This window comes from Festucalex cinctus, chromosome 14, assembly GCF_051991245.1.
Source record: "Festucalex cinctus isolate MCC-2025b chromosome 14, RoL_Fcin_1.0, whole genome shotgun sequence".
In the NCBI taxonomy this organism is placed as follows: Eukaryota; Metazoa; Chordata; class Actinopteri; order Syngnathiformes; family Syngnathidae; genus Festucalex; species Festucalex cinctus.
Genome location: NC_135424.1, coordinates 11,262,866 through 11,283,310, shown reverse-complemented (window position 1 = coordinate 11,283,310; position 20,445 = coordinate 11,262,866). Strand labels below are relative to the sequence as shown.

At 40.4% G+C, this 20,445-nt stretch overlaps 1 protein-coding gene across 2 annotated transcripts in view; it reads right to left on the bottom strand.

Moving 5' to 3' along the window:
- The window catches only part of inpp5a (inositol polyphosphate-5-phosphatase A), a 121,781-nt gene that overhangs the window by 25,104 nt on the left and 76,232 nt on the right, over positions 1–20,445 (bottom strand). For both annotated transcript variants that reach the window (XM_077495776.1, XM_077495775.1), the window contains exons 10-11: positions 3,933–4,028; positions 3,479–3,553 (exon numbers count right to left, since the gene is read on the bottom strand). In XM_077495776.1, the coding sequence (XP_077351902.1) occupies positions 3,479–3,553; positions 3,933–4,028 (171 nt within the window). The remainder of the gene's footprint in view (positions 1–3,478; positions 3,554–3,932; positions 4,029–20,445) is intronic.

Here is a 20,445-nt window from a genome sequence, read left to right as displayed (position 1 = left end):
TGTCAAATATCCTCTGTGACAACACCTGCTGCCGTTAAAAGCCATCAATAAATGTTGGGGTGAAAGGTCATTTAATTTGATTTTTACACCTCATACTTGGCTTTCATTGCAAGAGCAATATTTTTCCTTCTTTTTATTGGACCTTCATTATTTGGTGTGGAAAAGCAATAAACTGCCTGACAGAGAGGTGGCCGATTGGTACCAGGAGAAGACCGGACCAAACAAAGCTGAAATGCACTGCTGAACTTTCATTTCCATGTTAAGTGAATTATGCGGTAAAGAAGTTAGTCGCATGACAGGAAAAGGACAGCAATTCCACAATTTGGGTTAATGCACGCAAAGAAATACCTTTGGGGAACTTTTCAAATCTTGAAGATCAGATTAAAGTACATCAGGCATGTTGTACATACAAAGAAAAAAATGATTCCACTCAGTCAGCTTTCATTTAGCATACCTTCTCTTTTATGGAGGAGCAAAACTGCCAAAATTAAAAATAAATAAATGACTATATAAATAAACACATGAATAAAAGTGAAAATCAAAACTAATATAAAAATATAATTTAAAAATAAATATACATCAAAAATAAGAAATATATATCCATAAATAAATAAATAAATACAAGTAAAAATAAAAAACAAATAAAAACGAGATTAAAAAAAATATAAAAATGTTGAAATAAATACAAAAATAAACAAGTAATAAAATGAAACAATCAAAAACGCTCTGCTCTCACATTTATTTATTTCATGCTCTGTTGGGACGAAATGTCATTCAAATGAGGGGGCGGTCCTAAGCGTTTCTTGGGTTGGGCTTTGCAGTTGCAAACTGCTTTTCAATGGTCGAGTGAGTGGGTCACCCTGACTTGTTGTCGAGCAACTCAAGTTGTAAGTTGCAAGTTGTGGCGACAGTGGACAAAATAGTCGTCCATTGCTGGAGATCTCCATTCAAGCCGGCAAGACTTCCTTGTTCGCTGACCCGCTCACTCTAGTCCAACCCAAGACACGCTTAGGACCGCCCCCTCATTTGATTAACATTTGGACCTGACGGAACATCTCCAGCATGAAATAAATAAATGTGAGAGGCTGAGAGCAGAGTGTTTTTATTTTTTTGATTAATATATAATTCTATTTCTATATTTATTTTTGCATTTATTTCGACATTTATTTTTATATTATTTTATATTATTATTATATTATATTATATTTTTATTTATATTTTTTGAATCTCATTTTTTTATTTTAGTATTTATTTTTACTTTATTTATGGATGTATATTGTTGTTTTTATTTTCATTTATATTTATTTTATTTATTTTTTTCTTTTATTTATTTTTAATTTTGGCAATTTTGGTCCTCCATACTCTATTGCCAAATTGGAATTCTGTCAGGCCAAATATGTGGAGAATGTTTTTCCCCCTTCAATAATTATTCTTTTAACGTATCATTTGAAAGGAAACTCTGGGTTTTAGAGTAATATTGCAAGCAATGCTGGCAGCATGAAAAAGAGAGGCAGGTCAGACAGCGAGGTTCATCACTTACTAGCACTAACACATACACACACACACACACACACACACACACACACACACCACCTCCTCTCTTAGCCGACCATCTGCCGTCGCTACACTGATAAAGTTACAATAAAGAGATACTGAAACACAATCAATGAGCAGCCCTGTGCTCGTGTGTAGAAACTACGTGGAGACTGCACGTGTGCGGATGAGCAAAGCATGAAAAACACACACGCTTCCATCTCTCCACTGGAGCAGAGCCCCGTTCGTGCCCCTTGACGCCACAAGAGCCCGGAAAATTTAATCTTCCCAAATACTCATCAGGGCGCTCCATCGTCCCGCCGTGACAGCGCCGGGGATAATTAATTATACAATTTCGATGGGAATATCGACTAAACAAACCTATTAATCATAGCAAAAGTCAATAGGCATGGACACATTCAATCATGTCCCAGCCAATGATTACTCCTCTCAAAATACAATAATTATTTTCAAGAGCTGCTTCGAATTAAATTTCTGTCAAGCCGGTACAAGTCTTACAGTTGATGAAGGGTGCAATGATTTTTTTTTTCTTCCCCTTTCCAACTCGAGGAGGGATATTTATCCATTTCGAAAGGTAGTTTGTTTTATAAGGATCATAGCATGGGGTGTTTAACTAGACCATCAGATTATCTCGGAAGCGCCAACTATGTCATCTATCATGCCTGACTTGGCCAAAAAGGAGGAGGGAAGAGTAGGCTCCAGTTATCCAGCTACGTTTCATATACAAATTGAATTGTTTCTCCTGGCTATATAATATGCACAAAAAAAAATCTCTTTATTCTGCTTAGTGTGCATATTTTACATTCATTTTGTTGCCTTTTTTAAAATTTTTTTTTAGCAAATTTGATTTAACTGCCTCCGGTTCGAGTCCAGGCTCGGACCTTCCTGGGTGGAGTTTGCATGTTCTCCCCGTGCCCGCGTGGGTCTTCTCCGGGTACTCCGGTCTCCTCCCACATTCCAAAGACATGCATGGCAGGTTAATTGGGCGCTCCGAATTGTCCCAAGGTGTGCGTGTGAGTGTGGATGGTTGTTCGTCTCTGTGTGCCCTGCGATTGGTTGGCAACCAGTCCAGGGTGTCCCCCGCCTACTGCCCAGAGCTAGCTGAGATAGGCGCCAGCAGCCCCCGCGACCCTTGTGAGGAATAAGCGGTCAAGAAAATGGATGGATTTAACTGCATTACATACAGTATGTAATCCACAGTACATTTTTAATGTATACACTTGGACAACCTAATGGAATCTAAATACATATTCTGCCCCTTCAAAAAAAATTGATCATTCCAAACCTAATTTGCAGGAAATAGTTGGTGGTAGTTTGGTCAAATTCAGTAGCATACGCTCCATGCAGTTTAATGAATTGTTGCTTTAGTTTTGCTAGATGACTCGTTGTGCTGGACTAAAATTGCTCAGTTAGGATGCTGGCTCCCATCACAACTCAACTCAACTCTAAAGTGAAAGAGCACTTCAAAACAATCTCTGCTGTTTTCTTAAGATGGAACCCAGGGGCAGAATATTTAAATGAAACAGCAGAGTCCCCAGAATTGAACCCTGTGGAACACCATAAGTTCCGTTATACATGTGAACTCATGTTGCACATCTTCAGACAACCACTTTCTTTTTTTTTGTGTGACACAGTATGAAGGGATTACAATCAGGGCTCTAAATAAACTTTTTTGACCACCAGTCAATGTGGCTGGTAATGGTCTAAAGTTATCAGTCAAAAGGACTAGATTTGATTTTTTTTTTTCACAAGAAAACTTTATTTTTGAGAACCTCAAGAAAATACAACACAGCAGGTACCTTAACCGAGTTATTGAACATCTATTGATGTGCTAACTAACCTAATGTTGACAAACACAAAGCTGAGCTTTTCCACTGAGAGTGGATGAATATACAAAAGGTTAGGAGGCATTCCAGTGACTTACCGAGGTCCCATTGTTTTCCCGGAAAACGTCTTGGTTGACATAACTAAAAAGCTTCTTTTCAAGCTGAAGGACGACCTGAATGGGCGGCAAGAGAGAGATGGACCTCTGATTAATACCATCGCTAATGGGAAGAGCACTTTGTAATTAGAGCGCTAATTGAACGGCGCTGTGCTGCAGTGTTAAGCAGTTAATTCGACACGTGTCTATAATATCAAATCACGCTGCATGTTAAACCGAAATAATTGTGGACATTTAACATACTGCCTATTACAGGGCAATGAAAAACAGTGTTTGTTTTGCTAATTAAGTTTGATTTAAAATGATTTATTTTTATTGCAGTTGGGTATGTAAACATGGAAATTTCTGTTGAATTTCACTAATAGTTATTTTCATGGATTAGAAAATCAATGTTGATTGAGGTCGACATTATGACAAATTATACCACCTGGCTTACCTTTCTGTCATTATCACTTTCTCTAAATATTAGCTTGTCGACTTCATTGGTGTCCGTGGTTCTTACTGTTTGCATGGTGGCGGTGGAACACAGCGTCTGAAGGTGAAAAAAGGAAGAAATATGCTTGGTGTTAATATGAACAACTACTGTAAAGATAAAATGCTGTAACTGTCATATCAACCAAACGGCACATGCTGTAGTTTCCTCAGAAACCTTTGTGGTCCAGTAACAAACAATTACTGCAATGAGGAAGCCTTTGACTGATTTTTAAGAAGCTTCCCACATATGATCACCTCACTGTCCCTTCTTTTTGACGGGACCAATGTACTGACCCCAAGGACTGTGTATATGGTTAAATTCCCCTCCGTGGACTCTTCTAACAATTAGTTCAACATTTGACCATCTGTGTTTGAAGACAGTTGAATGAGGTAATCCCTGAGCTAGTGGTTCCCATACCACACAGCAGACACTGGATGAGCTGATTGAAATTCAAAGCACAGATTAGATAATCGGGTCAAGCCAATAAAGCGAACAGAAAAGGCCCTTTGAACTCAAACGTCCCAAATCAGCGCAGTTTAGGCCATGAAGAAATGACCCGATTGGCACAACAGATGACCCCAAATACTGAGAAGAGGAACAACTTGCCCACAGCATCACCTCCATTCCGCCAATATCTGCCTCAGTCGAACCACAAATGCACATTTGTAAATCCCTCACAAATACTCCATCTTTCACTCATTTAGGCAATCCAAATGCAGGGTCAATATGGTCACCTGGCAGCCAAATGCTAATGCGCTTAAACGAGTTTAAGCAGCTTTGTGCAATGAATAGGCCAAAGAAGGCACTACTGAGCCGGAGCAAGAGATACTTTCCTTGTCAAAAAGTCATTGTTCCAACACCCATGGGCAATCATCTTTTTCCACTTTTGGTAAGCATCTTAATGCACCAATCAGTGGACAGGCTCAATAAATACACATTAAACAATGATAATATTAAAAACTTTTAAAGGCTTAAAAAATATATTAAAAACAATATTAGATTAATAGTCATGCTTGAACATTTAATTTGCAAATTGAGCAAACATTTCCCATTTAACACTCCAACTTTCTGAGAACTTGAAATTTTAATTTCATTTAGTTGTATTTATTTATTTTAAAAAAAAGCAATTGTTAATTTCTAATGATCACTACAGCTTTAATTTAATTGATTACATTTAGTTATTTTAATTGACGATGTTTGTTTCCACTTTTTTTTTTTTTTTTTTTTAAAAACTGATGCCAGACACTGTGTGAGTACTCAACTCTTGAGTAGTCACCGATATCGGTACCACTAGTACTTTTGCAACATAAGATTTCCCTCCAAAACGATGCCAGATAAAGCTAAAGAAAGACCAAAATATCTTAATATAGCATGTTTCCTTAAAATTGCATGAAGTTAATGGAAATTTTCCGTTCTTATTTCTAGTTCCTGATACCGTCATGAGTTATATAGATATCTTGAAACAAGGCCATTATTGGTACTCGCCAATACTTATTTAAAAAAAAATCTTATATTATTTTGACAATTCATTTTGTTGCTTGGTTATACAACAAATGCTGAATTTGAAAAATGGAGATAAAAAAAAATGCTTTACAAGAATTTTAATGCAGATGCTAGGCATGATAGCATTTGAGTGGATTGTGGCAACAAATAGGGCTGTCTCAGCGCCCCCTCCTGTAATACAATGGAACGACTCAGTTATTAAATGCCACACAGTATCAGCGCAGCGACTCCCCCTTATGACGGGCCCGGCAAACTTTTAAACTGATCATTGCATTCAAAAGCACATGCGATGTAGAGACAATTCCATTGATCACCAGAAGTGATATTAGCAAAGGAAGGGAGGCTATCTTCACTCATTCGGGCATTTGATCAGATCCTGCAAAGTGACTTGGCATTACATTGCTGCATTATGTGTCACAGGTCAACAATGAGTGTTTGTAGAGGGCCAGAAGCTGGGGGCTGGGATGGGAGGTCGCCGAGAAAGGCGCTGGCTTTATGCATCAATGGAGGATAATCTCATGACTGTCGCAGGAGGAAGCGGCTGTTTAAAGGAGCTCTCTATTCCAGCTGCTCCTTTTAGTGGAGAGGTTAAAGCAATCTGCCCCACTTCAAAGACCAAAGACCCACACACACACCCAAGCCTTCTGTCTCGAGTCCTTCCAGCAGATGGAGGTGAACCACAACCCCAAACTTCAATACTGAGAAAAACCATGTCAATGAGACACATTTACTCAGTCAGAATTATGGAGATATACAAAAATAGTTTGCTTTTCATTTTTTCCACAATGTGAACCAAAGAGAAATTATTATTTTTTTATTTTTTTATTTATTTTTTTTGTACAGAAGAATCATACTGCCTTAGCCTGTTGCATGATTAATTAGTGTTGTAATTTGTGTTCCTTATTTATTCATCTATTTTCATGCATATTGTGCTGGGCTCACTGATTCTTAACAGCTGTTACATTAAACTGCCCCCGTGGGACATATCGTTTTAACTGAATTTAATTGAATACTGTTACTAAACTGTGGTAAATTATGCACACAAGCACACACACACACACACACACACACACACAGTACATAGGCTATACATACAGTACATATATACAGACCAATACATATACTGTATAAAATATGCATATACATATATAGATGCCGTCTGGCAGAAGAATACGGTGTATGTTTCTCAAGTCGTACAAACACAATATTTTGATCATTGTTTGTTACAAATTCAGCTCAGTGAGTTGGGTTTTCTTTTATGGGATAAAACACAAAGGGCATCAATTATGTAGAGATGAAAAACGCGAGCATTTCAAATCGCTTCTGATTATAGTGGTTACGTTCATGAGTATTTTCATTATATTGAGATAATAGAAAATAAAAATCACAGATGCACTTTGGCACGTTAGAATTAAAAACCTTTTATATCTGCAAAAACCTATTAAATGTACATAAAATTAAAGACAGCAGTGATATTTACAGTTTTACAGTTTACAGATTTCTTCAAAGATTTTAAGTGTCCCCCCTCTTCATAGCGACTTTTTTTCTCCCTGCATCCTTTGTATACAGGCTAATTATCCATCTGCAGCACTGAAACAGTCTTCATCTGATTTTCACCCTTTTCGTTGCCTTCTCCAGTTCATGTTTTCTTTTGTTTGCTGTTGCATCGCCCACCAAATGGAAGAAGTCAACTTCTAAATAAGGTCGTAACGATAATTAACCACTCTGAAAGGTCATCAAACCTTTCATCATTTCATCTTTAGGTGACAGCAAAGCACTTTTGCACTTTTTGATGATCATCAAACTGGAAATGAAACAGCAACCAAGTCAAGTCAAGTCAAGTCATCTTTATTTATACCAGGGGTCTCCAAGTTCGGTCCTCGAGAGCCCGTATCTAGACTGTTTTCTATGCCTCCGTCCTTCAGCACAGCTGAATATAATGATCAGCTAATCAGCAAGCTTTGCAGAAGCCTGATAACGATCCCGATCATGAATCAGGTGTGTTAGTAGAGAGAAACACGGAAAAGAGGCTGGATAGGGGCTCTCGAGGACCGAATTTGGAGACCCCTGATTTATGCAGTGCTTTCAAACAACCTTAGGTGTCACAAAGCACTTTACGGAAACACAACAAAAAGTAGTAAACGTCATACTTTTCAACATCTAATTTGAAATTCAAACAAATCTGATGTCAAGCGTGAAGCGATTGATATTAGTACTACTTTTGAAATGTTTAATACAAGCAGTATGAAATCAAGCTCATTATCGAGAGATCTAAGAATTATTCAGTAACGAGCCAGTCAGCACATTTCCAATTGCGTACTGGACTGTGCAGCAGGAGAGACACAATGAGTGGACAATGAGCTAACTATTCATTCTTCATTACTGAAGGGTTGCCCTTTTTGTCAGCAAGGGCAGTGGCATTGTCAGAATACATGATTATTTCCTAGCTGCCACACATGGAGGTTGCCAGCTACGTAAACGTGTGCCAGCCGTGCTGGCAGGTTCGACGTGAATTGCTTAGGACCCTGACCACTTTTCCCCCATTTGTCGTCGTTCATCATACCAAATACTGCATGCATGATTGCTAAGTCTGCCCGAGCGGGGTAGTGGGTGGCCATTCAAAGTGGGTAACAACAAATTTGGCCTTCTGCTTTACAGCTAGCTATTACACAGAAAAGCCAGTAAATCAGTCGCGACTCTCCCCACCCAACGTGACTGGACACAAGCCAGAGTCATCCACTCTTGCCTCCCGTGGCTGGCTAATTTAATGCCTCCAAACAAAGATTAATCACTGACAAACACAACAGGATGAGGATTCAAAATGGAGGTGAGGTGAGAGTGGACACATTATCAACGGCAAAGTTAGCCCGCGCGTGACCCGCCGATCAACCGTTGACCCTCGTGAGGCTACCCGGCCTCGTCCCTAACAGCAAGCGACGCAGAAACTCTCAATTCTTCCTGTGTTGGCGCCGTTGGAGGTCTTCTAACCTGCCACGCCCTCGTCAAGAACGAGCTTGGAGAGGTAACAAGGCATGCGAGATAGTGATAATGTGCCCTATTTATCTTGTGCATTATAACATCTGGGAAACTTCTCTAAAAACAATGGCAAGCATTGGAGGGCTGCCATTCGGGTTTTACCTTCAGAAACCGGCCAAAAGCATTTGTCCTCTTGGAATAGATAATAGACAGGCCACAAATCATTCAAGACAACAGGACGAAGGGGTTTGTGAGCGTGTGAGAGAAACCCAATGTATGTCTATGTGTGTGTGTTCCCCCCTGGTATTTAACTTCTCTGCTGGCCCATTCTGCAGGGCCCCGCAGGACAAATTGCCCAGCATGGATGTCTTTGAGAGGCAGTGCAGCGCGCAGAGAAAGAGACAGCGCTGAAACACAGGGAACAGGCCCATAAAAATTCATCACTTTGACCCCAACGACCTCCCGCAACTGGGGGGTTCACACGCACACAAACACGCTGACATAAAGACGCACAAGCCAACCATACTTACGCTCAACGTTACAAAACGCTATTCGAAATGTACTCCACACGGTGTTGCACTCTCAAGTTAACCCTGTCCTATAAGATAAGTGAAATCCCAAAAGTCGAAAGCTTCTCCTTCACACATTCATCGTGACAAACACAATAGCCAGGGAAAAGCTTTCTGCACAGGAAAAGGCCACCAGATGCTTCATTGTGACTCGGTCTCTGTGTAAAGTAGTAGCAGTAAAAGGAGGGTGGGTTCTTCTTCTGTGGCGCATTCGCCCCAGTAAGAGGAGGTCATTGTCTCAAACCCGGGCTCTTGACACATTACGGCCACCTGTACAAAGAAAAGCTAATGAGAGATTTAATTTGAGATACCTCCCCTGCCACTTATAGTCAGCATTTTGAAACCAACCACAGCAGATGTCTCCAAGACTGTTTAACGTACCCGCTTGTCTTAACCTCTCAATAATGCCATACATGCGCAGATTACTCAATAGCCACTTTAATGCGGCGAGCAGTTAGCTGTGTTTGTGGTGTTTCTGAAAGGAAGCTTTGTTAGCCACTAGCAAATCTGTCTTTCATGGGTTTTTTTCTTAAAAAGAACATTTGTCCCGTTAATGAGAAAACAAATTCATGCCCAACTGTGCCCTGGCCATTGAATCGCATTTAAATATAGCCAACAGAATCACTATTGATGGAGTATAAACACTTACTAAGCACTTAAAAAACATTGCACTCATTTAATTTACCTATCCCACCGTAGGAATCAATTAAAGGAAACAGATAGTGAGGTAATCTGTTGCTGCTGAGTCAATTACTGGATATCGAAGAGGCACTCAGTGATTAGTGATTATCCAATAAGAATGCAGAGTCTGGTGGGTTCATTACTCGGGCATTCGACAAAGAATGGGATGGAACGAAAACTAAAAGAAAAGGAAAAGTTTAATACTTCGATTATTCATTCTTGTTTTCCTCTATTTAAGACACAGCAGGAAGAATTTGTCCTTTGCTTCCCACAATTTTCAGCTGATTTCACATAGGCAGGTGACCAGCTTTTATAGCGAGCATTAGGCGGTGAGGACCCTAGTGAGGCATAAAGCCCCTGTTCACACACAAAGAACATTGATTCATTTGAGCACCACCCTTTAATTTGTTTGCATCATTTCATCTTAATGATGGGCTTGTCTACCCGGGTGAGAAAAAGGTATAACTCAGTCAAGGAAATGGGAAAGAGGAAGGTACTGGAAAAGGGGTGGGGTGTTGACACCCCACCACATAGCGCTAGGCAACCATCTAGTGGGTGGGCTTTGTGATACATTTTACCAATTTTTCATGCCCATCCCTCTTGATGTGACCCCACTCAGGGCCTTTTATGCTGCTGACAGCTCTGCGCAGGAAAACATGCTGCCGCTCTGATAGCATGAAATCGGGAACAAAGACCCCCAGGGAGTGGAGAAGGGGGCCGCTGAGGCCCACTGTGCTCTGGTCCCGCCTGGCTCTGGCCGCAAACAGATGTTAGGCCGGCCCCGACTCTCTCAGACCCCGAAAAAAGGAGAAATGGGGCTGAAATGCATTGTTTTGGGCACCCACTAAGACAAAAACGGGAGCGGATCCCTTAAAGGGCCGGTCAATATGTCCATCACTTATAAATCACACGAGGAGGACTAAAAGCCCATGAATTCTAATGTGGCACTTAATGGGCACTCTTAAATATGATGGGATAGTTGTGAGCAGGTGTGAGAGGAGCTTAGTAACTTAATGTCAGTGGGCTGAGCTATTTAAAAGCTCATGGTGCCAACATGAGTTTACAGCTATAAAACAATTGAGCCCTTCCAAGGAAGCACCACTGATGAAGATGACATTAAGTACACACAGGGAAACAAAGTTGATAGGCCGATCAATTCTAGTTTGACAATAAAAGACAATTTATTCATTACTCATCATTGTCCTCTCTTACTTTGCAAAGTCTTGAATTCAAGCCATTAAAACACCATGAGCTAAATGTTTTGCTCAAGTGAATAGGAATTGTGGCTGACTTGTTGAGTGAGCAGCCATGTGTAGCCTCTCTTTTACAGACTGCTTCTTTGCATATGCATAGAGCAAACGCAAATGATTACAATGCTGGAGACAGCAAAAGGGGATGATGTGTGCACATGCTTATGCACAACCCCCACAGTCAATGCATTATTTTGGAAGTATCTCTAAAATGCTGTTTTGGAATAAGCAAAGTAATAAGTAGTTAGATTAATAATGAGCTAATGTGATCAACTAATGTACAACAGTGGCGTCCAAACTATGGCCTGGGGGGTCATTTGTGGCCTGTCATCCTTTTTTCTAAATGGCCCACGGTTCATACTAAAAATGGCATCTGCTACTAATAAATGTTTTATATATTGTACAGCTTTTCTAAATATGCAAATGAACTATTTACAATCATGCAAGTAACATTTCTCTTCAAAACACTGTGGTGAATAAAGGTCATTAATTTTTACAAGCAAAAATCTGTTGTGTCAAGGTCCAAATTGTGAATATATCACATGAATGATTCCCAAGTAACTGCTTTAAAAATGGTCACTTTATGACAAACTGTTTAGTGGGATTCAGCTGCTGTTTAGTGCAGGGGCTGATCTTTTCTGGTGGGTTACAGGTTCTCGACCACCCCAAAATCTTGTAAAATCATAAACTATTTGTCGCATAGAAAGCTGTTTACGTAGCAGTTCTCCAAAAATCACGGTAATATATAAACAACATGAGACTGCTTGATTGAATGATTTTGGTGTGTTCAATAAAGAAAAAAATTACAATGGCCCTTGTATCCTTGGATTATTCTCTATAGTTTTCACCAAACAAGGAGTATTTGAGTTACGACACACTCGCCCTATGATGTTTACTTTACGACGGGCCACCTCATCCAACATTTTGTCCCTTGTCCGCCATTTTGTCCCCAGTATTTCTGCTTAGCTTGTCTGTGTTGGTGCCCCGGGAGTATCTTTGGCTTTTCCAGGTACAGCACCTTCTTTTTTTATTTTGATGTATTTTTGATTTTTTATATATATTTTGATGTAAATTTTGACTAACGGTGAAATCCGACTTGAAATTTGGGTTACATCGCCAGCGTAGAAACATAACTCGTTAGTAACTCGAGGACTCCATGTGTCATAGAATTCTTAGATAATAATAATAAAACCTTTGACAGAATCAACCCACTAAATTTTCCATGTTCAAAAATGAAATATTCAAGTTTAGGTTCTCAAACAGTTCATTGTCCTCTGAATGACTAAACAGTTTTGCTCAGAAGTTTATTATCATACTGCATGGTGAGACAAAAGCTTAATGGCCATAAAATCTAAAACACTGTGGCATTTTTAAAAATATTTTCAGATGTTGACGTTAACACGAGTAGAGTTATGCGTATGAATTTTGATGACAATTCATCGTATTTTTATGTCCAAAAGTCACGTTTAGCTTTTCTACATTTGCAGTTGTGCTAAAAAGCTTACATACAATTGGGGTATGTAAACTTTTGAACACAACTGTAACTATCTGGAAAACAGCAGTACAGTACTGAAGAACAGGAGGGTGATATTCTACACCTGACTGGGCCCAAGTCAAGAGCTTATATGGCCATGCTCCCTCCCAGGCCCTGTTAGTGCCAGGCTCTGCGCTCATCCTTGGCTTGGCTGGTCACACCATCTTGCTGTTGGCATGGTGTTCCCAGCTGCCAGTCACAGAGGCCCCCGCCTCTTAGGACACAATGGCAATCGCATAGCTGGTGCTGGGCTCAAACGGCCTGTTGTTAATGAGCGGGACCAACAGAAGCCATTGCTTGTTCTTTCTTTGCCAGCGTTTTAATTATATGGACATCACTTCCAGCAAAGCTGCATCGCACAAGTTAAGCCCTCATAGCTGAACTCTTTTCTCTGTGTCTTCAGCGCTGTATTCATTAGCATCAAACGCAAACAGAGAGGAGAGAGAGAGAACAGATACTGTTCTCTCGAGGGAATAGTCTCCTTCTATATCCAGATGGGTTATCTGTGATATAATGGTTCCTCATTGTGATAGATTGGACTGTTCCAGCCAGATAATATGCCTTCATTGCATTGTTAAGAAATCTCTGGCATCAACTATGTGGCAATAAACAGCCATGGGTCAAATGACTGGTGCTAATAACCTTGTTTAACTTGCATCGTGCAGTAAATGGGTGGAGCTACCTGCATTCAGACAATTGAGGTAGTGTCAGGATTGTTGTCTTACATAAAAAAAAACAGCTAATCTGGTAGGCTAAAGCAAACCATGGAAAGAATTCACAAATACGATTCCACCCAGTATGACCTTGCAAAACATACAAAACCATTTATGTCTTGTGTCAAGAAGTCCACTTTTACAATAGCTACCAGAATTAGGAGGTAAACCACTATCAATATTGAATACGTATATTTCTTTTGTTGACTGTAGTGAAAATCTATCCATCCATTTTCTGAACTGCTTATTCCTCACAAGGGTCGCGGGGGTGCTGGAGCCTATCTCAGCTGGCTATGGGCAGTAGGCGGGGTATACCTTGAACCAGTCGCCAGCCAATTGCACTGCACACAGAGACGAACAACCATCCACACGCACAAGCTATTCATGAATATAATTATTAACAGACAAATTAATACAGCATTATTTAAAATCAGCAAATCTTTTCTGAATCATCTGAACTCCTCTTTCAATGTCAGTGTTATATTAAACAGGAATCTGCAGCAGTTGCCACAGCAGAGATTGTCATAGCTCAAATTGCCATAACTAATGTTGCTCTTCTTTGTCCCAAAAACATGATGAACCTGAATGAAAAGCACCTCTGCTGGTTGCAACAAGGTACTACAGACCATTTTGACCAAGCCGTATCAAGACACAATTGACCTTACCGTGGCACGCCCCCGCCAACATTGATGCGCTCTAAAGTTGTCAAATCTTCCTTGTGATGTCTCGGCCAGGTATTTTCCGGACGCCAATATTTCTCTTCAAGGAAAGCAAAGGGGGCTTAACATTTTTTAGTGAAGGGTATCTTCACTCCCCCACATGCAATTTTGCCCAAAAACAAAAGGAAATACACATCGCTGTCTGCTGCTGCAGATGTAAGGAAACGACCGAGTCGCCTCACTCACTTAGACCAATTGTCAGCAAAACCGAAAGTTTTTGGACTTTGCTCGTGTTAAGCAGGATAAAAATGAATTTATATTACCTCATAGTTTCAATGTATTGTTGGCATTTATAGTAAATAATAAGTCAACAAAGGTGTGGACGGTCAGCTACCCAGAGCTACTGTTAGCCTTTGGCTAAAAACAACAAGAGAGAACATTACCTTAACGCAGACAAAGTGGTTTCTGGTAATTTTGGAGGCATTCAACTGGTCGTGTGTGCAAAGTTTGCTCTGTTGGCATTTATAATAAATAGTAAGTCAACAAACGTGTGGACGGTTAGCTACCCGGAGATATCGTTAGCCTTTGGCTAAAACAACAAGGGAGAACATTACCTTCGTGCAGACGTAGTGGTTTCTGGTCATGTGTGTGGTCTTCCACAAAGTTTGATCCAGCACAGACATTTTTCGTAGTTGTTTGAGGGTTTCGGGAAGGGAATAAACCGGACAGTGTCTCTCTTACACAAGCCGTGACTACAGCGTTTAACCATTTTATTGATTTTTTTCTTGGCTTTGGACAACCACGTAATGCACGACCGGGAGCGGGATTGCTTTCCTTTGTTCGCAACAAAACGCACGTGCCGTCGCAGACATGACGTCTTGCGTCTTGATTGGTTTACTAGGTCATGCGGGCATGGTTTACGGTAAGGTCAATTAGTCAACAACCAATTCCACTAAATTAGACCAGGTTCTTAATGATCACTTACTCGATTATTATTTCCGTCGTTAAAAAGTACATGACAAGTGTGTGTTTTACATGCATGTACAGTATATACCAGAGGTCACCAACTTTTTTTTTTTTTTTTTTTTAAAGCTGAGAGCTACTTTCTGGGTACTGATTAATGTGACGGGCAACCAGTTTGACATACACTTCTGAAATAAATTTGCTACAATTATCATTAATAAAGTTACTGTTATATTAATAATGAATGGAATTATGTGAAGACATGTTCATGATTTCTCACAGTAATTCCGAAAACAGAATCTCAACACTTTATTTCTATAAATCTCTACCAATTTTCAAATGATTACTTTGACAACATTCCTAGGAAATCACAACGTCCCATCACGAGATAGCTATTTTTAGAACAGGCCATAACCTGGTGCAAGCGGGCACCACATTGGCGACCCCTACTATATATAGTATCTATAATCTTGGGTCTTTAAATACATGAATGTATTTGGCGAATTGAGGCAAGTCAAGTCCCTGGTGTTGAGGTGGCGGAGAGTGGGGTGGGGTTGCACAGAACAGAGGCCCAATCAGTGCTGGCCCGCTGGTTAATGGATGGATGGCCCCCCAAAATTAATTAGCCTGACTAATGTAGTGTACACTTAATTACACTCGCTGGCTTTTGATTTATAGCTAGCAAGTTACACACATGCTTGTCAAAGACGGGCTAAAAGGGAAAATTGCTTACCCGTTACTGATACCAATTATTTACTCAGACTAGGTTCAACAGCCACGACAATGGCCATAAACGAGTTAATGAACATGTTTGCAATATCACAGATAATTGTTTAAGTCTGCAGTATGTGCTGTACAGAATATACGCTCATACATTCACAATCAATTCTCACATAGTGACTATGATAAATAAATTAATATAAAAATATTATTTTTATTTAGCAGTAAACACAAAATGACAGAATGGCCTTCATACATGAGCTCATTGTTTTTATTTTCTTATTTTATCTCTGCAGTTTGTGTGGGTGTTGAGTAATTTGACTCTGTACAAAATGAATGATCTATCATGTTAACCCATCATTAAAGGGTATTTTACAGGCATTCATTAAGAAAGGGGCTCGTCAAGGGCCCCACCTTTAATTTCATGCTGCTCAAGCAAGAGAAAAGACGCAGGACAAAGGACAGGAGATTGATGCATGGTCTGTCCCTCTGCAATTCCAGCAAAAACAGACAGGAGGTGCTGGTTCAAAACGCTCTCTTTTGTGAGGCAAGCTAAGCCTAATGAAATCTATCCATTTGGCGACAGATCAGGCCGATTTAAACAGTCCCATGCCGTGTCATGGGGACAGTAGATCAAGTCAGCAATTAACCTTCCTGCCGGCCTCTATCAATCCATAAATTGGAGAAGGCTCGCACACAATCTCCACAGATATTAAATTTACATTATATTAATTAGGAGGGATTTTAAATATACTTGGAGTCTAGGCATTGAGCCCTGAACATGTCATCAATGCCGTTGATTCACGACTACAGGCCACATCAAAGACCCGCACATACGCTTTCACATACATGCACACACTTGCGCCCGCTCGCACATCCTGAGAATACATATTATACTTCTATCTAATTTCTTGTTATCAGAAGGCAGTGTGTTTTATAGTTTTTTGTTTTAAAGTAGAATGGACCCGCAATTTGTGATGGATAGGCCATGCATAATGACTTTACACTGATAATTGATGGACTAAAAATGATTCTATGGGGTTTATTAACAGTACTTTAAACCAAAAATATACCCAAACTACGATAAACGTATGTACTGTAAATTACCGTACATCTATGGTACTGACTGCTAAGCCAACTGGGGTAGGTTGTGCTGGTGGGAAGCTGCTTTGTAGTTCGCTGGCTCACACCATCATACAGTGCGTTTAGGCAGTTTTGCGTCTTTCATCAGGTTGGATGGGGTGTGACAGTGCACAACCATTTTCAGATCTCTCCAGAGATGTTCGACCAGATCCAAATCTGGACTCTGGCTCGGCAACTCAAGGGCATTCGCAGAGTTGAAAGAACGTATCCTGAAACCACTCCTTCGTTGCCTTAGCTGTGTGCTTAGGGTTATTGTCCTGTCTGAGGTCCTGGAGACACTGGAGCATGTTTTCATCCAGGTTCTCCTCTCCACAGAGGAACACTGGAGATCTGGCAAGAGTGACAATAGTCCCCTTCCAGACTAAGACCCTTTTCCCTGGACTGCTCAGTTTAGACAGAAGACCATCTCGAGGAAGAGTCCGGCTGGTTTGGAATGTTTTCCATTTACGAATGATGGAAACCACTGTAGACAGTGGAAGCTTAAAAGTAGCAACATTTTTTTCTGGATCCTTCCCTAGATTTGTGCCTCACGAAAATCCTGTCTTGGAGGTCTACAGATAGTTCCTTTGACATGATTCTTGGTTTTCGCTCAGATATACAGTACACTGTCAACTGTAGGACCTTTCATAAAGAAGTTAGGGACTTTCCAAATCAATCAAAATCAAACAATAAATCAATCTGGATTTTGTCAACAATAATCCAGTCTGGATTAATGAATAATACAGCTACATTTGACATCTGAATAATCCCCACCAGACTGAATATTGTGTGATGAAGGTTTAAAAGGAACCACACATCAAGCCAGAATCATCTTCAAAAGTTCAAAATGATTCCTTTGCCGTTTCATCAGCACTGATGCAAAGCACGATCAAGCCAGAGCATGAGGAGAGGCGGCTTGGTGGGGACTGGCTTGGCTCCAGGCTGCTCAGCCCTAACATTAGTCTCCACGTGGCTGTGTCCTTTGTCCGCCAGTCAAAGGGCCGCTGAATGGAGGTCAATTGAAACCAATTCCCTGTGTCTGACACAATTAATAGGGTTGCCCAGGCTGAAGAGAATGGGGGCCACCGCAGGCCTTTGGTTACTGATCCTGTCGCAAAAGCATGCAAGGAATTTGCCACCTGGAATTTATGCTGTGACAATAATAAGCCCGCCTCTTTCCAAACCCATCTCCTCCTTTGTACAAAATAATACAAATATCTCCTGTTCCTTTCACCCACCACAAGTAAGGACAGGTGTCAGGGGAGTGTTTAGTGGTTGTCCACAGTCAAGTCACCCAGAGTGAGCCAGCAATGGGGAAAAGCAGGGGTGGATTTGCAGCTGGAGAGAAATGTAAAGGGTGCATTTTCACACCAAATGATTCTGGGGTCTGCAGATGCAGGCGAGAGTAATATTGCACAACAATCAAAAAATATGTGGTGAAATTTAGTTTGTTGTATCTCAATCCAAAAAATACACAGGCCTCAGATATAGAGACAGAAAACAAGACAGTGAAAATGAGAGCCAGCCTGCGTGCGTCTTCAGATAAGACGGGCGATCGATCCAGTTAAACACTTTAGTGGATGTGCACTAATTGTCCAGTTGACATTAATCGTCATTAGAGGCCTTTAAAACGGCCTAGTGGCTGTGAGTTACATCCTGTGCCATGGTTGCAACCCATCTGTTTATCGGTGACATCACAGCTCTCTCATCAGTCGCTAATACGTAGGTCACTGTTAAATCAGACCAGTTGACCACTGCATTGGACGGGTTTATTTGAAGTGGAGCATCTTCTTTAATGGCACCTAGATGACATCATCAGCTGTTTCTTTTGTTGCCACTAAATGGTCAGTATGTTTGAGGAACACTCATTAAAATGAAGAGAAATTATCTTTCTGTTTGAGAGTGTATTTGTCCACAACTTTACTTCCTAAACCTCAAAAGCCACATGCATTGGTGCCACACCCCCTTAAAGTGGGTGCATCTGTTAAGAGTCTTTTAGCTTTAACAAATTAGTTTAGATGAGTGTGTGTATTCACCCTGGATGTGAATGTGTTTGTGAATTGGGGCGAAGGTGCATATGAAAGGAGCAGCATAGAGGGGAGGGTGCAGAGATGGACACATACTGATGCAAGCCTTACACATCCCTGGAAAAGGGGTCATGACCCCGACCACACTCAAACAGCATGTCAGTGTGGTAGAGACAAGGAGTGGGTTTGTGCTTACCTACCACAGAGCAGAATGGGCGAGAAAGGAAACATGTGGAGAGTTATCTAGATTGGTACACAGGTGTAGCACTGAGAGACTCAGATTATATTCTACTTCCAATATGAAACACCAATGCCAAAAAAATATAAATAAACCTCAACACAAATCTATGACTCAATGTTTTACACAGTATAGTATACCTGTATCTTTTTAACTTCAAATAACTTTATGAATTACTAGAAAATTACTGCATCAATGAACTAAGGCAGTGGTCCCCAACCACTGGTACACAGAGAGATAGACGCAAAGCTTCTCAGCTGGATGAACTAAGGAGGAAGGCCGGCTCTGTTGTGTACACAGAGTTGCACATTTGTAGCAGAAAGGAGGCATCTGAACAAACTTTCGGTCCGCCATGGGCAATCAACAGAGTCCACTGCACAGCACCATCTCCAGGCAGAGGAGCAGCTTCAGGAATGATCTTCTGACAGACAGAAAATCTTCCCCCAATACGCCATGTGGATTTTTAATTCCACCCTGAGAGGCAAACGCTAATATTGCCAGAAGAGTCCACTACAATTGACTTTAACTTTAATTCTCTATTAAGAGCAAAAAATGTATATATATGTTTAATACTTCTACATATCTATCTATCTATCTATCTATCTATCTATAATAATTATTGCGGCAAGCTAAATGTGCACCAGATGACAGTTAATCGCAACCATTGAGTTTTCAATAGCTCCACTGTTTGTGCAAACTTCTGTTGAGAAACCTTGAGTTGGATTTATTATCTCCAAAGAGACACATTCACATGATCTGCAAGTTAATGTAACCTAATTACAAACCAGAATTAAATGTACTGCATAAACTTTGAGGCTATGTATCAAATTAATGTAACCTAATTACAAAACCAAAATCAAATGTACTGCATAAACTTTGAGGCTATGTATTAATACTGCAGAAGGGCTGTGAAGCAAAAACATGTGATTTACAGTATAACTCCACTATATATCATTCATCATTAGTGTGAAAATTCAACATGGTGTGAAATTTCAACATGGCTCAATCGACAAACATTATAAACATTAAAATAATCGGACATTGGCTTAATTGGCCGATGTTTGAAGGCCAATCATCGGCCGATTATAAATCGGCGGCTGATTAGAAATCGGCGGCCGATTATAAATCGATTAATCAGTCAGGCCCTAGTTTGTTGTAACCGTAATAGGTCTGTTAAGTATATTTATGGTGAAATAGGGAGTCAATTGACAAGTTTTGCCTTGTACGAATACACTACCTCAGTCGCCTGCCTGTGTTTCTTGTCCGAAAATCAACTGGCCACGCACGCACATGCACGGTGCGCTTTTCTAAAACTAGTTTAGACGTCATTGTAAACTGCCCTATTGCAATGAGGTGTGTCCTGCCTCGGAGAATGTTCTCGTTATGATGCTAGTGTCACCATTGAAGACATCGCTACAGAGTGCATTTCCAATGCAAGATCTCTCTGGAAATCGTCATGTTCGTGTGGTTGAACCTGAGTTCATTCATGTATGATTATAATCATTCATCTATCCGTATT